Here is a 20,020-nt window from a genome sequence, read left to right as displayed (position 1 = left end):
CATGTCATTGAAAGGCAGTTATAAACTTGGCACAATTTTTCTAGGGATAGCAAAATGTACATCCTTAGGGTGCAGTCCCCATTCATACTCTGAGTAGGCCTGAATATGGATTTTGCCATGAAGTTGTATATATTTACAAAAAAGTATTGTTATAAGTGAATGTCAATCTCAAAGTTTATTCTAAGTGTTTTTTTAATCCTTGAAATCATTAATTATCAAAGCATGCACTTACGCAGGCATCAAATGTAAATGCAAATGTAATGTGTGAACAGTATGCTTAGCCCTAGTCTTCCTCAGAAATAAAGCCTTATGTTAAACTATCCAATAAATGAAATAACTACCACCACCCCCAAAAAGGGAAAATAATAATAATCTGAGGCTGTTGGGTGGGGAATGGGAGGAGGACACTGAAGAAATGGAAGACAAAATGTAATTTTTTAAAGGTATTCATGCATTTTATTTACCCACAATTATATATGTTTTAAGATATAGATAGTACATCCAGATAATGGATGCTTCTTGAGGAGGCAAAAACATTTTTAATGTTATTGGGACTTTTAATATATCTGAATTTTAATTTTAAATATAGCTGCTGATTGCACATTTTATTTTATTGAATGTGATTAATGCTTGTTAAATACTTTACCTTCTTTCACATCGGATTTTAGTACAGTGAGAGGCAGGAAAAATCTTGTTCTTTGAAAGGATGATGATCAGTGTTTTAAAAAAACTAACATTGTCTCGTGCAGATCTTGCCCATGCCTGAAATTGATGCAAAATGGTTATTTATTCCTGGGATTGCTGTGGGGGCAAACAACACCTTTCAGCTGGGGGGGGGGGCTGAGGTGGAGGGAAAACGGGGCTCCTGTCCATGTTTGATGGCAGCCCCTCCCTCAGTGTAGGTCTGGGGCTGCGCAGAGGATGGTGGAGGTTTAGTAATGGATGGTCTCATGCCTGCATTGAGGTTCTCGGATGCTGATGTAACAGAGAAGTGAATGTATAAATATAATTTAAGTCAAGAATAACAAAATCATCTGATCCTAAGACCCATTTCTAAATGAATTGCAGATATTTTGGCCCGCAGCAAAGGAAAAAGTGGATTTATGTAAACTAGCCGGGAAAGATGCCCATGTAAGTATATTGTTTTTTCTTTCCCGCTCGGTCTTACGATTGCAATCTGTACATTGGGGGAATCGGGGGACTTGAAATGAATGTGGTTGTTAACGCCTCTTTTATTTGATCTCTAGCAAAGCCTCAACTGTTGAGCTCACGGTGGTGTTGGCATAGCACTGTCTCTGAGGGTTATGTCTGTCTGACTCATGGTTTACTCAGCCCGGTTTGCACCAACCCTGAGACAGAGAAGGGGCTCGTTGGCTGCACTTAAAGGGCTGCTGTCCTTCACCACGAAAAGAGACTCATTAATTTCTGCTGCAGCAATAAATAAAACGATTAGTCAAAAAACGTTGCCACCGTCAAAGCAGGAGCCATTTTTGTTGGGATTAATGCTCCGCTGAAGATTTCCTCTGCATTTCTCAATGTTTTTGAATCTCTTTGCTGCTGATGCCCACGTGGCCTAAAAGAGGATGCTGCATTCAGATGTTGGTTTGGCCAAGAATCTCATGGCAGCTCCATCACGCAAATGAAAATCAGATCGAAGAAGAAGAAGAAAAAGAAAAGCATTATTGCCATTTTTCATGGAAAGCCCACTTGAATGTGTTCTTTGATCTCTCCAACATTTATTATTTCACAGAATTAAGAGTGGATAACTTGAAAAGGGTCTTAGAGATCATCTAGTCCAGGGGATATAAAAATAACTATTCAACCTCTTCTTAGGCTCCCATTAGAAGCTACCACCTGTTGAAGGAATCTATTATTGAACAGCTTTTATCATAGGACCTTTTTCTTGATGCCTAACCAGAAATTCACAGTTGAAATCAGGGAGGGCCAACTGTGGCCATTTTAAGACTTGAGAACTTCAACTCCCAGAATTCCCAGACAGCAAGAATGGCTGGGGAATTCTGGGAGTTGAAGTCCACAGGTAATGTTGTAATGTTGTTGTTGTTTTGTCTTCTGTAAAAGAAATCGGAATAATTCTGTCCTACCTTCTTTTTGCAAGACGTTAGACAAAGTTATCATGGCTTTTGTGGGTTTCTCTTCTTTGCAGCCCAACTGCCTTCAACCCTTCTGTTCTTTGAAATGAAATCTCTGATTAAGCTGCAGTTCATTGGTGGCCTTCCTAAAATGTGATGGCCACGATTAGACACAAGGTTTTGGGTGCAGCGTGACCAATGCATAATGAAGAGGAACCTGATTACTTTCTTTTTTTAACTTCTATTCTTTAATTTCACTCTCCTTTTCTCTTTTATGTTTCCATCTGGTATTCTGAGTATTTGTTACTTTTTGCTAGAGAAAAAAGACCCTTTCATCATGAATCCCCTAGTGACATTACAATACGTGGAATGTTGTAACGGAGATGTTATGAAGACGTAATTTGCTGCCAGAGGCCATTTTAGGATGGTCAGGAAGATAGGAAGGAAGGGAAAGGAAGGTGGAATTGGATATACGGCAACCTGCTTCTTCTCATACATCACCTGTTTTTTTCCCCTTCTTTTGTTTTCAGCTTACGTTGTCCCTCTTCAAAGCCAATGTTGAAACCTCTTCAGTAACATCAACCACCAGCTCTTTTCCCAGACTCCCACACAATAAGTGACTTAAATTGGTTTTCCAGCTGGTTGTCCCTCCTTTGAGGGCAATCTAGCTGTCGAAAATACATTATAGGCAAATATTCATTATGATGCATTTGTTTGATGCAGTTGCCGAAGGCGGCTCTCTCCCTGTCCTGTCTAAACTCCATCCACCTCTTCTCTCTTGCTTTCTTCTCTCTCTTTCCCTCTTTTTCTCCATCCCTTCTCATGGCAGATGGTCCAGATGAACTTCCCCTGACATCTGCAGGTGCCATTTGATTCCCAGGCTGCAGCAAACTTCAAGATCATCTCAAGGCCCAGGAACCGTGGTGGAGCCAGCCTCCCCTCTCCTGCATGGATGTTGTTTTAGTTCACCCTTGTAGACCTAGCCAGATAAGGGTTGCAGCAACATTTTTTTCCTTGGGCCTCGGCATCCCTTCTAGACCAGGGGTCTCCAACCTTAGCAACTTTAAGACTTGTGGACTTCAACTCCCAGAGTTCCTCAGCCAAGTGGCTGAGGAACTCTGGGAGTTGAAGTCCACAAGTCTTAAAGTGGCTGAGGAACTCTGGGAGTTGAAGTCCACAAGTCTTAAAGTTGCCAAGGTTGGAGACCCCTGGTCTAGACCTCATCCTTTGGAACGAGTGGGTGACTGGCCAAAGAGCTGCCTGTGTTTCACAGAGACTCCCTCGAGTACAAAGCCATGCCAATATGACCCATCCTGCTCAGCTAAGCATGGGGATTTTGTCCGGTTGGAAAAACATGACCCAGCCAGTTCTGGCCACTCTACCCACCACCTCCTGCATGGACCCATTGACTTGGACTTTTTCTTCCAAGTCTCCATGGGCCCAGCTTTTACAATGTGCCTTTTGCAGCTCCGGCTCACTGAAAGTCATGCTTTTGGTTTGTACTGAGACCAGTGACATGTAAATGTGGAGTTCACGTAGATGTTTCCCATTGTGGGCCACTCCAGAAGGGATGTGGATAAAATGGATTTGTAAAGTGAATTTGGGGCCAGCTTGCTGGTACTTTTGCTCTGCGGCTCTCCCATTTCTGTCCAACTGGGATGTTTTTGAGAAAAGAGAAAGAAAATTGCCTGAGGATAGTCAAGCCAAAGAGTTCTGGCCATGAGGAAGAAGTTTGCTTTAAAAAAAAAAAAGAATACCTCTAGTATCTCTATCCATATTTCTTGGAGAATAAGGGATTTGCTGCACAGCAGGCTGCGAAATACATCCAACCTTGAAATGAAAGTTATTAAAAGGAAAGCCAAAGGATGGAAGGGTTGTATAGGCTGCTCCGCATGGCAAATGCTCCCCCCCCCCCCCGTGTGATTAATGTATAGGATGAAACCTCCGATGAGGCAGGCTTCCCTTGCGCTCCCCTTGGAACAAATAATCAGGGCTCTGACCCACCAGACGTTGGGGAGGCCACGGGACGACGGCAACAACCAGGCAGAAATGCTCAGGTGCCCGAGTGTGACAAACCCTTGGCTTAGAGGGGAAGGGGCAGCCTTGGTTGCAGGGAGCAGGTTCCCAGCTTCCTCCACCCGTCCTCTGAAGTCAACAGGAGTCGGGACTCCCCCAGGCACCGTCTGTGCCTCAACTCTTTTTTTGATTTCTGCTGGAAATCGAGCCAGCCTTGAGCAGAGGACACTGAGAAGAGAAGGCTTCCACATGGATGCGAGAGCAAAGAGCCAATTTTTGCAGCCCTCCCCTCTGAAGGGGGACGAAAGGAGTGGCCAGATCCCACAGGGCAAGTGGAAACCTATCCTAGATCCCCTTTTAATTCAAGAAGGTGGGGAATGAAAGGAACCCAAACATTGAAGCCAATCTGGGGAGCGATATTTTTGTAACACTTCTGAGAAAAAGCTGCTTAACATCCCCCCTCTTTCCTGCTATTGCCTGTTCCTACCACCTTGTGCTACACCTGGCCTTCTTCCTTCTTCCTCAGTGGCTGACTCCAGACATTCTGCCCATTTGCTTTGACCTTGTTCTAATTCACAAGCAAGCCCTGTTGGTTGAGCTTTCAGGGGTGCAATAAGCACGTGGATGTTCAAAGAGACGAGTCAGGTTTTGTTATCCTTTCCGTCCCCTTGTAAGCCTCCTTTCTTGGGAGGACACCAAGGCTTTATTGATTCAGGCCACACAAAAACTCCCAAGCAGGGTGTGAAAGCCAGGGGTTATTTTTAGATATATAATGAACCCTGTTCACCAACTGGCAATCTTGTAAGAGAAACGCAATTGCTCAGGTTCTCGGTGTCTTCCCTGAGTGTTGCGTAGCCTATTGAACTGCCCTCCGGATGTTAATAGCAGTTGATGTTGCCTGTCCTTCTTTTCACAATAGACAGAATGTGCCAACTTTATCAGGGTCCTTCAGCCTTACAACAAGACTCACGTTTACGCCTGCGGTACAGGAGCGTTTCACCCAGTCTGTGGCTACATCGACCTTGGAACACACAAAGAGGTAATTTAATCCTTCCCCAAACGGACAATGATTTTTCCTAGCATCCATCATTTCCATGGAATTTTCTTTAAAGAGAGAGAGAGAGAGAGAGAGAGAGAGTCAGTCAGTCGGTCAATCTGCAGCCTTATAAAAATGAGGGTTTTTACCAAATCGTGTAAGAATTTATATTCTCAGGTTTTTGAATATTGGTCTGTTGGCGAACCTCAGATGAGGTGATTAATGTGGTTTGGTACAGACGTGCTTTTATTCGGTGATTAATGGTCTCAAGAGCACAGTTTAGCCCCTAAGATGCCTTACAGGACCTTTGGGTAGCAGGGGGTGGCAGTAGATGAAAGGAATCCTTTTGAATAGGGCTGTGGGGGCAGAGCCTCCCCTCTGAAGCTCCACCATTCTGCTTCTGGTGCCTGCTGAGCCACGATTCCCCTTGGAGCCTCTCTGGGTATTTTGCCCGTCTCTCAGCGTTATGGATGAGAGGTGAAATTAGAATTACAGAGTTCATATTCAGTGGGGGGGGAGGGGGAGGAGGAAGAAGAAGAAGATTGTGTGGCCAAACATCTGCTCTGAAATCGAAAGGCGGTCATCATCCCACTAAACAAAAAGAGAAAGCGAAGTAGAAATACTGTATCTCTGTTGTCTTAAAACATTTTTGTTTCTGCATAAAGAAATCTACAGTAGCACCACTTTTTTTCTGTTTTGTTCTGTATCTCGGAAAGGCCAGATAACTGCTCTATTAATTTTGTTAATTATCAAGAAATATGACCGCAGTTCCTTGGTGGTGTCTAGACTCTAATCTCAGGGCTGTGGGTCCTTCCCTCTGTAGCTGGCGGTCAGCCTTGGGGATACCTGCCGATAACGTTCCCTAGGAAAAATAAATGTCTGGCTGGAGAGCAGATTCCTTTCGACCTGATTTTAAGCCTTCTAGATCCTTTTCCAAGAAGTTTGCATATTTTTGCACAACGAGATTACGAGTCTAGGCTGGCTGCCACTAAAGTTCATGCCAAATTTAATCTAAATTCCATAGAAGTCTCTTGGCCGTACCTACACTGAACACATCGAGGTTAGTGCAGAAGGGTTGGAAGCTGTCACCGTCCTGTTCAGTTTGCTAAGTTTCCTAGAGGAATCTGGCCTGCTGAAAGTTCTCTAAGGTAAAGGTAACGGTTCCCCTCCTTGCACATACGTGCCAGTCATTTCTGGCTCTAGCGGGTGGTGCTCATCTCCTTTGCAAAACCAAAGAAGAGCCAGCGCTGTCCGAAGATGTCTCTATGGTCATGTGGCCAGCATGAATAAACGCCTTCAAAAGCGCACTGAGGAACGCTCTTCCCTTCCCACCAAAGGGGTCCCTATTTTTATACTTGCATTTTTTTATGTGCCTTCGAACTGCTAGGTGGGCAGAAGCTGCCAGGACAAGGAACGGGAGCTCACTCTGTTATGCGGCACTAGGGATTCGAACCGCCGAACTGCCGACCTTTCTGATCGACACACTCAGTGCCTTAGCCCCTGAGCCACCGTGTCCCACACACCGATAACTCTCTACGAGGGCATAATTCTGTGAGAGTCATAGCCATCCAAGTCTGAAGGTCCTTCCCTGGTCTTCCTTCTGGGCAGCATTCAAGAGATGCCGTCTTGGAGATTCCAGGCGGCCAACACCATTTGTAGCCCTGGATTCTTTTCCCTCTGCAACCCTTTTTATGCTCTGACCTGGGAAGGGCACCGTTTAAAATGATGGATTTGAATCGAATGCATTATAAATGAGTTGGGCCAATTGGAAACTGGAAGGATCACAGCTCCAACATTGCTGGAGGTGGTTAGGTTGTGTAACTTGGCTCCGTTCTGCATGAAGCCTAGCTGAATTGCTCTGGCACCCTCCGTCCTTTCTGAAAACTGAAAAAATACTTTTTCTGGGAAGTGTTTAAAAGCCTGTTTTCTTTTGCAGTATTTCTTTTATTCTGTCACTGCTGGACAGGTAGGTTGTATTTGAGGCTGTCTTGATGTCGCCAGAAAACGAGCAGGGAAAGTGCTAACCAGCCTAGCGTTGGTCTAAAATACAAGTAATTATGTGTGTGGTTATAATGATATCAGTGTAGTCGATGGATGTGTCCGCACACCAAATTAATCATGTCTCCACTTGCACCCAATTGGCATTTTTCCCCCAGGCCCCTTGCTAGACTGTTGCGTTCAACTCTTTCCTGGCCCATCCTCACCTGTACCCGTCTTAAAAGAGAATATTCTTTTCGCAGACAAGGGTTGCATCTGTAGAGCTTTGTGTCAAATCAAGGAAGGGTGGAATTGAGCTTCTTGAAATAGAGACCTACATGCAAGACATTCATTAGTTGCAGACATCTGTGGAGCAGGTTGAAGCTCATAATCCACTCTATTTCTTCTTCACTTCTCTATTGTTATCTATTAACATTATCTATTCTCTATTCTCTATTCTTGCTTTAACTGCACAAGGAAGTACATAACACTCTTTCCTCCAATATTCTCTCCCAACAGAGGAAAAAACATAGGGTTGGGATTGAGTGTCTGGCCCAAATCAGCAAACCAATCTTATTTCATTCATCAACACAGTGGCTAAATTAGTAGACCAGCAAAATTCTGTGCACATAATATATTTAGATTTCAGCAAGGCATTCAATAAAGTAGACCACAATCTACTTCTTAGTAAGCTAGAAAAAAGTGGAATAGATAGCACCACCACTAGATGGACTCGCAACTGGCTGGCAAACCGTACTCAACGAGTAGTCCTTAATGGGTCTAAGTCTACATGGAGGGAAGTAAGCAGTGGGGTGCCACAAGGTTCCGTCTTAGTCCCAGTACTCTTTGATATCTTCATTAATGACTTAGATGAGGGAATAGAAGGGAAACTTACCAAATTTGCAGATGTTACTAAGTTGGCAGGAATAGCTAACACCCAAGAAGCTCAAGATCCAGATGGATCTTGACAGACTAGAACACTGGGCCATATCTGACAAAATGAAATTCAATGTAGAGAAAAGTAAAGTCCTACACTTAGGCTAGAAAAACCAAAAGGACACATATAGACTGGGTGAAACCAGGCTCAATAGCAGGAACTGTGAGAGGGATCTTGGAGTCTTAGTGGACAACCAGCTAGATATGAGCCAGCCGTGTGCAGCAGCAGCCAAAAAAGCTAATGCAATCCTAAGTTGTATTAACAGAGGCATACAATCAAGATCAAGGGAAGTACTAATGCCACTCTATAAAGCCTTAGTAAGACCACACCTAGAGTACTGCATCCAGTTTTGCTCACCACATTATAAAAAAGATGTTGAGAGTCTAGAAAAAGTGCAGAGAAGAGCAACCAGGATGATTAGGGGACTGGAGACTAAAACATACAACGAACAGTTGCAGGAATTGGGCCTGGCTAGTCTAGTAAAGAGAAGGACCAGGGGAGACATGATAGCGGTCTTCCAGTATTTGAGGGGCTGCCACAGGGAGGAGGAAGGAGGTCAAGCTATTTTCTAAAGCGCCTGTAGGTCAGACAAGGAATAATGGATGGAAACTGAACAAGGAGAGATTCAACTTGGAAATAAGGAAAAAATTTCTGACAGTGAAAGCAATCAACCAAAGGAACAGAAGTTGCTGTCAGAAGTTGTGGGAGCTTCATCACTTGAGACTTTCAAGAAGAGATTGGACTGCCATTTGTCAGAAATGGTGTAGGGTCTCCCACTTGGGCAGGGGGTTGGACTAGATGACTTACAAAGTCCCTTCCAACTGATTATCTGTTATCTGTTAGCTCCAGGGCCTCCATGGCTGGGTCTCCTCAGTCCTAGATCAACAGTGTAATGACTGACTCTCTTTGAAATCCAGACTTCCTCCCACCTGAAGCTTTGAACTAACGGATGCATCTTCTCCTTCCTGTGCAGGATGTCCTGTTTCGATTTAATACTCACAACTTGGAATCCGGCAGGCTGAAATGTCCCTTTGACCCCCAGCAGCCTTTTGCATCGGTCATGGCAGGTAAGGACTCCTCTTCCAGGAGGTGGTTTTTCAGTCCCTTGGCTAAGACAGATACATTTTTGAGTTTTTCTTTTCTTTTAAAATGTGATACTTTTTTTATTCTTTTCTGCTGGACCTGTTAATAACTAGACTGGATGCCCATGAGATTCTCACTCACCCAGGTCCTAGTTTTTCAAGAGGGAACTGGACTTTCTTGTTTTTTCCCTTGAAGACTTTTCTCTTCTCATCCAAGAAGCGTCTTCAGTTCTGGAGCTCCTTGGATGGGAAGCAAAATGTCTTCAAGGAAAAAAACAAGAAAGTCCAATTCCCTCTTGAAAAAGCACCTTTGGGACAACTGGCCTGGCCTGGTCACCCTTAGTCTTGGCTATACTGATCAACATCCCGGCTCCCCGGGGAAAAGGAAGGCAAGTCCTGGAGCCCAAGTCTACTCCCTGTGGGGGTTCATCCTTTAGACCAAGATTCTTATCTGCTCAGATTAAGGATGGGACCTTATGGAGCGGGTGCAGGGTGTCTTCCTTGGAAATATATCAGGGGGCAGAGGGGCAAGGAAGGCTCCGGCATTGCAAGGCTGGAACTAAGACAACCTTCCTTGTGGTGGGTCTACGCATTATAATCAATAAAACATCAATATCATTTAACTGCAGTAATATCATGTTGTTTAGTTATGATTAAGCGAAAACTTTGGAGTAGGGCCAGGGTTTCCTGGTAGAGCCCCAAGATGTGTTTAGTAATTCATATTCCTGAGAAGCTTCGTGAGTGAGCAGCAGACGCCTTTCATTGCACTGCATGTAAAAATAATCAGAAGAACAGATGCTTTTCGGAGCTAGAAAACATTTGCAAGCTCAGTAGATTTTTCTGGTTTCTAGGGCAGCTTGCAAAAACACCTGCTTGGCTGATCTCTTAGATTCTCTTGAAAGATACTTCTTGCTATGCTCTGCCTGCCAACTTCTATCGCTGAAGCCACCTTGAGCCCCTAAAAAAATCAGGGTATAAACCTCACCAATTAACAAATAAATAACCAGGCATAGACGAGAAAACAGGAAGCAGTTTGTGCTTATCTATAAGGGCTTGGAGGAGAGAGAGGTGCTCCTGCTGCAAATGTGAAGATTTTTAAAATGTATTGCCACCTGATGATCTAGATTTCATATAAACAAATATTGTTTTAAAATAAACTCTGTTTTAAGGAGATTATTACAAATGGCTGATTAAGATTATTCATGTGCACATACCTTCTGCAAGCATAGGAATAGTGCACCATTCAAGTTCAGAGATTGAAGTGTCATAAATCTGTTGCCTAAACATAGCAATGGGAGTGAAATTGATGTGTTATGTTCTACAAGAATTTACTATTAAGAATTGGATTGGGAGGCCATAAATACTAAAACTGGCCTTCAGTGTAGCCTTAAAGTCACTTTTTGAAGAACAGCATCATTGATCAATGATGGAACAAAGCTTTTTCAACCACAATGTTGTAGTTTAGCTTCTGAGCAACTCCAGGAAAAGGGATCTTCGACTATGAGATCTGGAATGACTCAACATTCAGAGATCTGCTTGCAGAATCATTGGCCTTAAATAATACGAGATGAATTTACCCAACCCTTCAATTAAGAATGGCTGAATCTTTCCATTTCCCACAGAGTGTTAGTTTTGCCTCATTTTGTGTGTGTCTGTTTTAACTTCTTAAAAGCCTTGTCTGGGGCTCGGGTTTCACCACCAATTTGTCTACATTTTCGAATCTATACATTTTTGTCTGGCTTGTCCCCCCTGTATGAATGTCAGTGTGTTTGTTTGTTTTTTTAATCCGAGAACTACACCGCAAAATTCAGAGAAGTGCAGGTATCCCCACGCAAATCAGAGAAGTTTGCAGGGGGGGGAAAACGCAAGTCTGGGGACTCTCTGGCCAAATCCTAGCTTTGATGTAGGCTCTATTTGTGTGTGGCTTCCATAGTGACCCCTGATGTCTCCCTGCTAAGTGCATTTCACGTGGAAGAAAATCCTGCCCTTATTGTATTGCTAAAATCCTAGCCTAGAGCAGCCTGTCAAAGTACAATATCACTCTGTCTTCTTCCTGTCCTAGAATCATATTTGGTGGAGTCAGGTATCTGCCATCCTGGAATGCCAGACTAATCTCTTCACTTCAACATGACCAAGAATTTCCTTTGAGACACCACCTCTTTTCTACTTCTTTTTCTTTTTTCTTTTGGCCCGGTTTCATTTAACTTGTCCATCAAGCTATAATGTCTTGTTGTAAGATAAGAAGAATGTACCTGACCTTTTTTTTTCCTGTTTAATTTATGGCAGAAGAGATGTTATGTTCTGTTTCTTTGAAGGATTGGTCACAGTTCAAAAAGAGAATATGATAAATATTCGTCCTTTATTCTCAGATAATGAGGTGGATAATTCCGAATCCTGACCTTGCTAAGGTCTAAGTCATCCATTATTTAAACAAAATAAAAATAAAGAACCCAAAGCTGTAAGGATTGTCTGTCTTGAAGTGCTTTACATTTTCAAAGTGGTAGTAAAAGATTTTTTAAAGATTATTGGGAGAATCTCTAGTTTTCTTTTCTTGAAGACAGAGATTCCATGGATAGTAAATTTCTCAACATATCTTGTCCTCTTTGGAAATGTCACAGGGCAAATGGCATTTTTAAGAGCTGAATTAGTAGGTGCTTAAGATAACCAAAGCTGAATCTATAAAGTTGAATTCTGATTCACTTACTTCCTAAAGTACGCTTCTAATACTAGAGATTTTGAAATCTGAACTGAAAATCCCCTTATCTGAGAACGAGTCTCAGCCAATTAAGTATAATCCCTTTTCTCTGGTCTCAAAACTGTTAGAAATCCACTAATAAAGCTTCAGAACTAAATCATGCCTGGGGAAGGCAGAGGAAATTGATGGTTCACGGGATGGAATTGACTTCTTATCATATCTTGCAAGCTGCACCTTGGATGGGCCTATAGCAATATACCTCCACTCAACAGAACAGAGTATTTCAGCATTTGGTAAATAAAAATCACATAAAAAGCTTGTCAGAAGCAACCAGATATATCTATATATTGCAATTTAATTTGTATTGTGGAGGCCTAGCTATATATACCATTAAACCAATACTAGCCATCCAGATACTTAGATAGCCATTTAAGGATTTTATGAGCACTCTAAAGGCTGATTATTTTGTAGTTAGGACACAGTGTCTGTTAGAGATACACCATTTGCCCAATAGGTTACTAGCCGTTGGGCCCTAGCTTCTCGTTGACACTGGGCACAATACTTTGTAGAGGAAGAACCAGAAAACTGGAGGAGGAGGAACTTACAAAGAGTTTGATGTCTTCCCACTATGCGTCTCCAATTCAGGGCTCATTTCTAACTCAGTTGAAATCTCCAGTTTTAATTCAAGAAGCCGTGGAGATCTGGACTGGAACATACCCATTCTACATTGTAATATAGATATAGGTTGTTTGTGACTTTAACTTGACCCTGACACTCCTTATCCGGGACCAACTCAAATTAAAGGCCTCCACCCTCTGTCCTGTAATGAGCTGTTTTTGAGATGGTAGAGTGCTCCTATTGTGGCCTGCAAAGCTTTCAGTACATCACCGCAAACATCTGGATTGGGCACCTCTCATGCTTTCCACCAAAGCTGTGGAGGAACTTCCCACCACAGACAGCGCTGGTGCAGCTCAAAGTAGACGCCATGCAACCCTGGTAAAATATAAACCAAGCCCTTAATCTTCAGGCTTTTTATATGTGGACTGACAGACCACAGAAGTGTCAGGGAAAAAACAAACAAATCCCTCTTTCAGAAGCTTTTCACTTTCGCAATTTCTTCCCTTGTGGAAGTTTACTGTGAGAGCTACTCTTGAAAAGGGACCAACAATCCTGGAATAGTGCGAAATTAAATCGTATCCTATGAATCCTTCCTTGAGCTGATTCTCTCATTTAAAACCTGGCTCCTTTATGTCAGATGCAGAGCTCTCTGGGTGCTTTTTCCCTGGTTGAAGTTTACTTTTTAATCACAAGCTTTTCCCAAGGGGTCTGCATCAAAATAACAGGCCTGCAGGAGAACAAAGAAGGCAGCTGGTGTGGAAAGGACCTTGTCATCAAAGGCTAAAACAGGGGTGGGTTGCTTCTTTTAGCCCTTTGACTTATCCATCATTTAGTCTGTCTGTCAATAGGCAGACTTTCATTATACCGTTCATTCTTCATTATGGGTTTTTACCTGCCAGAGTGTCTTTTTAGTTATAGAGAGGGAGAGAGAGGGAGAGAGGGGGGGGGAGAGGGAGGGAAGGAAGGAAGGAAGGAAGGAAGGAAGGAAGGAAGGAAGGAAAGAAAGAAAGAAAGAAAGAAAGAAAGAAAGAAAGAAAGAAAGAAAGAAAGAAAGAAAGAAAGAAAGAAGAAAATTGGACTTGTTCAAGCACCTTGAATAGGAAGAAAATCATGGTTGAATACCTCTCCTCTCCCCTTCCTCCCCTTCCATGTGTGTGAAATATAATTTATTGAAATAAATCCTTTGGAAATCACTAAGTTTGACAACAGTTCCTTGTTTTATCTTGCTGAAGTAGCTTCTTCTGGATCCTGGTGTTCTACTTTCCTTCTTCCTTCCTATCATCCACAGCCACTGACAGAAAAAAGTTAAAGCATGTTAAGGAAGTCTAGGAAACTAAAACTCCTTCTCGATGCTTCAAAATATAATCTGCACAAATGCCCCTGAACACCCAGCCTGATCTGATGCCCTCCAGATATTTTGGTTGATCTCCAAATGGTCATCCAAAAATCTGCAGGAGATCAATTGGGAGAAGGTTGATATAGTAGAATCAACAATGCACGTCAAGACGTTCACACCCATCGTAGTGTTTCTTTAGGGAAGCAACAATATGCAAGAAGCAGAGGGGTGTGTGTGGAGGGGGGGGGGAAGAGCTGGAAGTAATAAGTGGGGAAAAACTAAAAACAGGAGAGAAGGAAAATAAACCCAGGTCTAGTTTATTTCCACGCTGAGGACTCCACCTCTCTATCATTTCTGTTGTTGCAAACATTCCTTCCTTCTCTCATTTCTGGGCATGCTTTTGTACATTTTTCTCCTATAAACTTTTCACCTCTCTCTTATTGAGGTGCTTGATTACTCTCTCCAAGTGCAGTTTCTCTTCCTCTCAACTCATTTACTCAGATTGAATCATTATGGCATTAATTTTGGAAATTTAGCCTGGATAAAAATGATTTGTTTTACCATTAGACAACTGCAGAAGAGCAAATTATCCACAAAGAGAAGCCAAGAAATGTTTCGATAAATTGAGATCAAGTGTGTGTAAAAATCAGCAGAGACAAAAATTGCTTACATGGATAATTTTCCTCCTAAAATTGCTGCATGTGTATAATATTTCAGTAGGTATAGAATTGAGGGAGGGATACCTGAGGGAGTGCCTTCTGGACTGGAAGATCAGAAAGAAGCCTCTTTCAACGGGGCTTCCAAGCACCCAAAGTCACCTTTTACGCTATTGGATAGATATATTTCTGCCATTTTGCTGTTTTTAATGTGTGTTTATGCGCTCCCACAATTGACTCCTGGTGACAAGTCCCTGCAGGTTTTTTTGGCAAGGTTTTTTTTTCCAGAAGTGGTTTGCCTTTGCCTCCTTCTTAGGGCTGAAAGAAAGTGGCTGGCCCAGGTTACCTATCTAGCTTCGTGCCTAAGGCAGGACTAGAACTCAGAATCTCCTGGTTTCTAGTCTGATGCCTTAACCAAGATGTGGTTGTGTGATCATAGGCCCAATCTTAACCCTGTTTTATCTATACCTCTGGATGTCCCCGGGGTGCTTTTTCCAAAGGCCACTGGAGTTTCTTTTTCCTTGAAGGCGTTTTGCTTCTCCTCCAAGAAGCTTCTTCAGTTCTGAAGGAAGAAGAACCGAATACTTCTGAACATTCAGAACTGAAGAAGCTTCTTTGAGGAGAAGCAAAACGCCTTCAAGGAAAAAGAAACTCCAGTGGCCTTTGGAAAAAGCACCCCGGGGACAGCCACGACCTGGATGACTGAGAAGCTCCACACTCATATACCTCTCGACATCCCTTCCCTTCAGATGGACTGAAAGGAGCTGATAAAAATTCCAAATATGGAGCTGTTCTGCTTCTTAAGAGGCCGGCTGTGATCTTTCCGGAGACTGTTGGCCGGCCTGCGTTTTCTGAATCCCAAATGCTGGAACACTTTTTCCAGCGTTCATGAATCAAATATATCTTTTGAGCCGCATTGATCATTATTCACGAACAAAGAATGTTAGGTTGCCATGTATAAAACACTGTAAAAAGGCTGCACTACCCCTGCGACGAAGTTACGAAGTGACCAGCGCAGAGACTATTTATTCAGCAAAATACTCACTTGCGGTAAATGATTAATTGCTTAGGGGGAAAAAAACCCAGCACGATGTGATTTTTCTCCGAAAAGAAAGCCAAGCGCTGTCTCCTTGGGGAAAGGACGAGAAGGCCGTCTGTTTGGGGAATGCACAATTTCCGCCATTTGACAATTCAGGACCAAGATGGGCTACTCTGGGTAAACAGGTTTCAAGGCCGGCATCTCTGCTGCATGATCTGAAATAAAAAAATATTTTTTCTCTCTGTCTGTCGCCTATTTGCAGATGGATATCTTTACTCCGGAACAGCCTCTGACTTCCTTGGCAAGGACACGGCGCTCACCCGATCTCTAGGCGCATCGCAAGACCAGCATTGCATCCGGACGGATGTGTCTGAGCACTACTGGCTAAACGGTAGGAGGCTTCCCAGGCTGCTGGGGACGGTGCTGCTTCCGGATAGGGGTGGGATTCCCAAAACATTTACTACCGGTTCTGTGGGCGTGGCTTGGTGGGCGTGGCAGGGGAGGGAGATACTGCAAAATCCCCTTCCCCTCCCCACCCCACCCCACAAACCTGCTTTCTGTTCTCCTGGGCAGGGCGACCAAAGGAGACCCAGCCGATCAGCTGGGACTCAATGGGAGGCAAGAAGAGATGGGGTTGGCGGGGCCAATCAGAGGCGGGACTGGCCGGTTCTCTGAACTACGCAAACTTTACAGTACCGGTTCGTCAGAACCGGCTGAATCCCGCCTCTGTTTCGAGATATGCTTTACTTGATGCCATCACGAACTGATCTGCAGACAGGGGTCTCCTCGGGCAACATTCAAAGTGGTTTCTGCAAGTAGCTTGACAGATCCCAACATCGCCCCCTCGGTTCCACCTTAAGGACACATACAGCTGCTTGTTACGACATATATGTGTAGAAGCACCGGTAGAATATCAGGTTTAGGTTTATTTTAGCTTGTGTATTCATTTAGGGGAAGCAGAGGGAATGAGCAAAGCTATAACGAAAGGGTCGTAGGGCAAATAATTATATCCTATGTCCCATCCTGGAACCCCTGCCATTGTGTTAGGCTGGTGGTACAGAGAACCTGATTTTCAACATTAAAATAATATTTTAGAACTGTGGTGGCCCAGTGGTGAGAATGCAGCATTGCAGGCTGACTCTGCCAGCTGCCAAGGTTGACCGGCTCAAGGTTGACTTCACCTTCCGTCCTTCCGAGGTCAGTAAAATGAGGACCCAGGTTGTTGGGGGCAATAGGCTGACTCTGTAAACCGCTCAGAGGAAGCACTGTGAAGCAGTAGATAAGTCTAAGTGCTGTGGCTATTGCTCATATGTAATATTAAAGTAAGACATTAAAGTAAGGTTGCTCAGATTTTAAACACATAACTGTAAGTTAGGCAATGGTCATAAGTGTGGGAACTGGTCATAGGTCACTTTTTTCATTGCCATTGTAACTTCAAATATTTGTTAAACAAATGATTGTAAGTAGACTAACTTACAAGGACAATACTAAATTCTAGAGAAAAATTCAGTTAGGAGGAACAGGAAGTGAAGAAATGCATCAACTTAAAACTATTTTGCCACTGTCTCGCTGGGTTTAAAGCATGAGACAATACAATGAAATGGTGTGACTCTTGTTCCTATTATTTTTTAAATTTCTTTCAGGAGCAAAGTTTATCGGAATCTTTCCTATCCCAGACACTTATAATCCAGACGATGACAAAATCTATTTCTTTTTCCGAGAAGTTTCTCAAGAGACCAGCACCTCCGACCGAGCCATTCTTTCCTACGTCGGCCGCGTCTGTCAGGTGAGCAATACGGATTTTGTAAAATAAGCCCATCGTGTCGTTTCCTCAGCAAGTATAAATGGCCCCAGGGAGAGGATAATTTCCCCTTAAGTGGTGTCTAGCCTACATATCACAATACGGGTTAATAATAAAGTCTAGAATCGCTCCAGCTGGCCATGCACTCTTGGTCAGATAAGCCCAGCACAAAGAATACAAACCTATCTGTTTGCAATTTCTTACCTAGGATTCACAGAACCACGGCTAAGATTTTGTAGCTGATAATGAAATTAAATAGCAACCAGTTTAATTACCAGCCACAGAATCTTCTTTGACTGGTTTCCATCCGTTGCTCCTTGTCCTGGATTCAAAGGATGCTGCCTTTTCAATTAAAACTTTTGCCAATATATTTATCCTCTCCAACCAGTCTGAGGTTCCAGATTTCAGCTTGTGTGTCTTTGCTTTTTCTTCCTTTCAGGTTTCTAGGTTTTCTGCTTTTCCCTATTTCCGTATTAATGTGTGTTTCAGACACGCACCAACCCGGTGCGCTCACACACAAACCCTAATTTGGCTTTACGTCATTTTTCATTTGGCCTATCACTGGGGGATAGGGTTATAAATTGGGAGGAAATGCTTTCAGTGTTCATGACCAGGCTGAAATGCATAATTTGTCGTGACAAATGGCATTTTTGATAATTTCCTTTTAAAAAAGGAGTAGTAGTTATCAGTAGTTTATCTGCAGTTGCTGACATTTCTTGTTTTGCTTGGGAAAAACTGGAAGGTTCCCACTAATGTCAAGTGAAATGCAATATAAACCTTTGTTTTTGCATTTTATTTAAATATATCGTGGAGGAATAAGCTTACAAAATACAAAACCAGTGGCATTTTCTGTGCAAAAGGCTTGAATATACATGGCAAACATGCATTCACTGTATCATAAGGTACCCTAGAATTGTGAATGTCTAAAGTAATTAAATATTAGATTATTAGCTCATAACACATTTTCATTTCATTATGGGGTTGGACTAGAAGACCTCCAAGGTCCCTTCCAACTCTGTTATTCCATTCTGTTCTGATGGCCCATCTTGCCCAGGGTCTACGTAAATTTGAGATTAAAAAAAAAACAACCCAACCAATCCACTTAAATATTCTCATTTTAAATTCTACTTTTTTCCACAAAGAAAAGTAACCCGAATGGGAGCTGAGATTCTTGTTTCCTTTCAATCTAACCCTGGGACGTTCTTTTTGCCGGCCTTCTAAGGATAATGACCTTGATAATGAAGTCGCAAACAACTGTGAGAACCTTTTGTTTTGTCTCACACATTGCACTGATAAATTCCTTCTCGGTCTGCAGTTTCTCTACTGAGATTTACACCGACCAACTTCGGTCCTTTTATGTCCTCCAAAAGGGCTGGGATCATTTCTGCCAGAATTCCCAGGGAGAAAGCCCTCAAGAGTGCTTTGGGGGTGAGGCCTCCTCTGGTACCCCCAGTTTCCACAAGGGCTTGGGGTTAGAGTTCCGAAATAAGGAGGGGTCCGTGCTCCTCTCTGAGTTGTTTCCTGACCTAAAGTGCTGAATATGGAGTATTGATGATGTCTTCCAGTTTGGGTCAGGAAACGCCTGCAAGAAAACCACCAAGCTCAGAGAGCACCAAGGAGCCCTCCTGCCAACCCTGAGCTACTCCTGCGTTGATTTCTGAGACAGCCTTGACTTTTGAAGGAAAAATAATGAAATAAATAATGAATTATTCCTTCCCAAAGGTTTGGCTGCCGATTTGGAGGGGGAGGTTGGTCGAACCAGGTATGTTCAGCAGGCAGAAAGAAAGGCAATTTTCATAGATTTAAAGAATCATCATTTAGAGAAGGGGGATAGACTGGATCTGGGCTGGAACCAAAGGTGATATTCAGCCAGTTCAGACCAGTTCTGGAGAACCGATAGCAGAAATTTTGAGCAGTTCAGAGAACTGGCCAATCCCACCTCTGACTGGCCCCGCCAACCCCATCTCTTCTCTGCCTCCCATTGAGTCCCAGCTGATCGGCTGGGTCTCCTTTGGTTGTCCTGCCCAGGAGAACGGAGCTGGAAAGCAGGTTAGTGGGGTGGGGAGGGAAGGGGGATTTTGCAGTGTCCTTCCCCTGTCACACTCACCAAGCCATCCCCACAGAACCAATAGCAAAAATATTTGAATCCCACCACTGGCTAGAACCAAGGTTGATATTAAAAGGAAGTAGATTCAGGCTACATAGTAGAAGGCTAGAAGGAAGACGAAGCCAGAAGGAAATAAATAGATTCAGGTTAGACAGTAGAATCCAGATGCTAAGAGTGATAGATCCAAGGTAGCAGGTGTTGGATAAAGCGCTTGTGTCACCCTTCACTGAGGGTCTTCAAAGATGGGTAGCCATCTGCTCCAAGCAGGGTAGCAGTTCCTCTAACTCTCAGGGGTGAGGACCTGTGGACTTCAACTCCCAGAATTCCAGAGCCAGGATGGCGACTCAGACATTCTGGGAGTTGAAGTCCACAAGTCCTCAAGGGGCCACAGATCCCCACTCTGCTCTACCTGAACGTGGGATTGGGTCAGTTGTCCTCTGAGGCAGCAATTCCCAAAGGTTTTGTGCCCCAGGGACCGGTTTCACAGAAGATCATTTTTCCACGGACCGGAGGTGGGGTGAGACTCCCGCTCTGAGGTACATCCCAACGGGTCAACAAGTACCGGTGATTTCCGCCTGTCCTTATCCTAGCAGCCATCAACCTGAATACATTTTTTTAAATCCAACTTTT

The 20,020-nt window shown here is 43.4% G+C and overlaps 1 protein-coding gene across 1 annotated transcript in view; it reads left to right on the top strand.

Annotated features, from left to right (window-relative positions):
• The window catches only part of SEMA3D (semaphorin 3D), a 107,391-nt gene that overhangs the window by 42,655 nt on the left and 44,716 nt on the right, over nucleotides 1-20,020 (top strand). Inside the window, exons 4-8 of the mRNA XM_026713118.2 lie at nucleotides 1,069-1,131; nucleotides 5,026-5,145; nucleotides 9,030-9,123; nucleotides 15,745-15,873; nucleotides 17,126-17,268. Coding sequence (XP_026568903.1) covers nucleotides 1,069-1,131; nucleotides 5,026-5,145; nucleotides 9,030-9,123; nucleotides 15,745-15,873; nucleotides 17,126-17,268 — 549 coding nt within the window. The remainder of the gene's footprint in view (nucleotides 1-1,068; nucleotides 1,132-5,025; nucleotides 5,146-9,029; nucleotides 9,124-15,744; nucleotides 15,874-17,125; nucleotides 17,269-20,020) is intronic.

The sequence above is a fragment of the Pseudonaja textilis genome, chromosome 5, assembly GCF_049901715.1.
Source record: "Pseudonaja textilis isolate UNSWEBS1 chromosome 5, rPseTex1.2, whole genome shotgun sequence".
Lineage (NCBI taxonomy): Eukaryota > Metazoa > Chordata > Lepidosauria > Squamata > Elapidae > Pseudonaja > Pseudonaja textilis.
The sequence above is the reverse complement of the archived record's forward strand: the minus strand, read 5'-3'. Positions and strand labels throughout refer to the sequence as shown.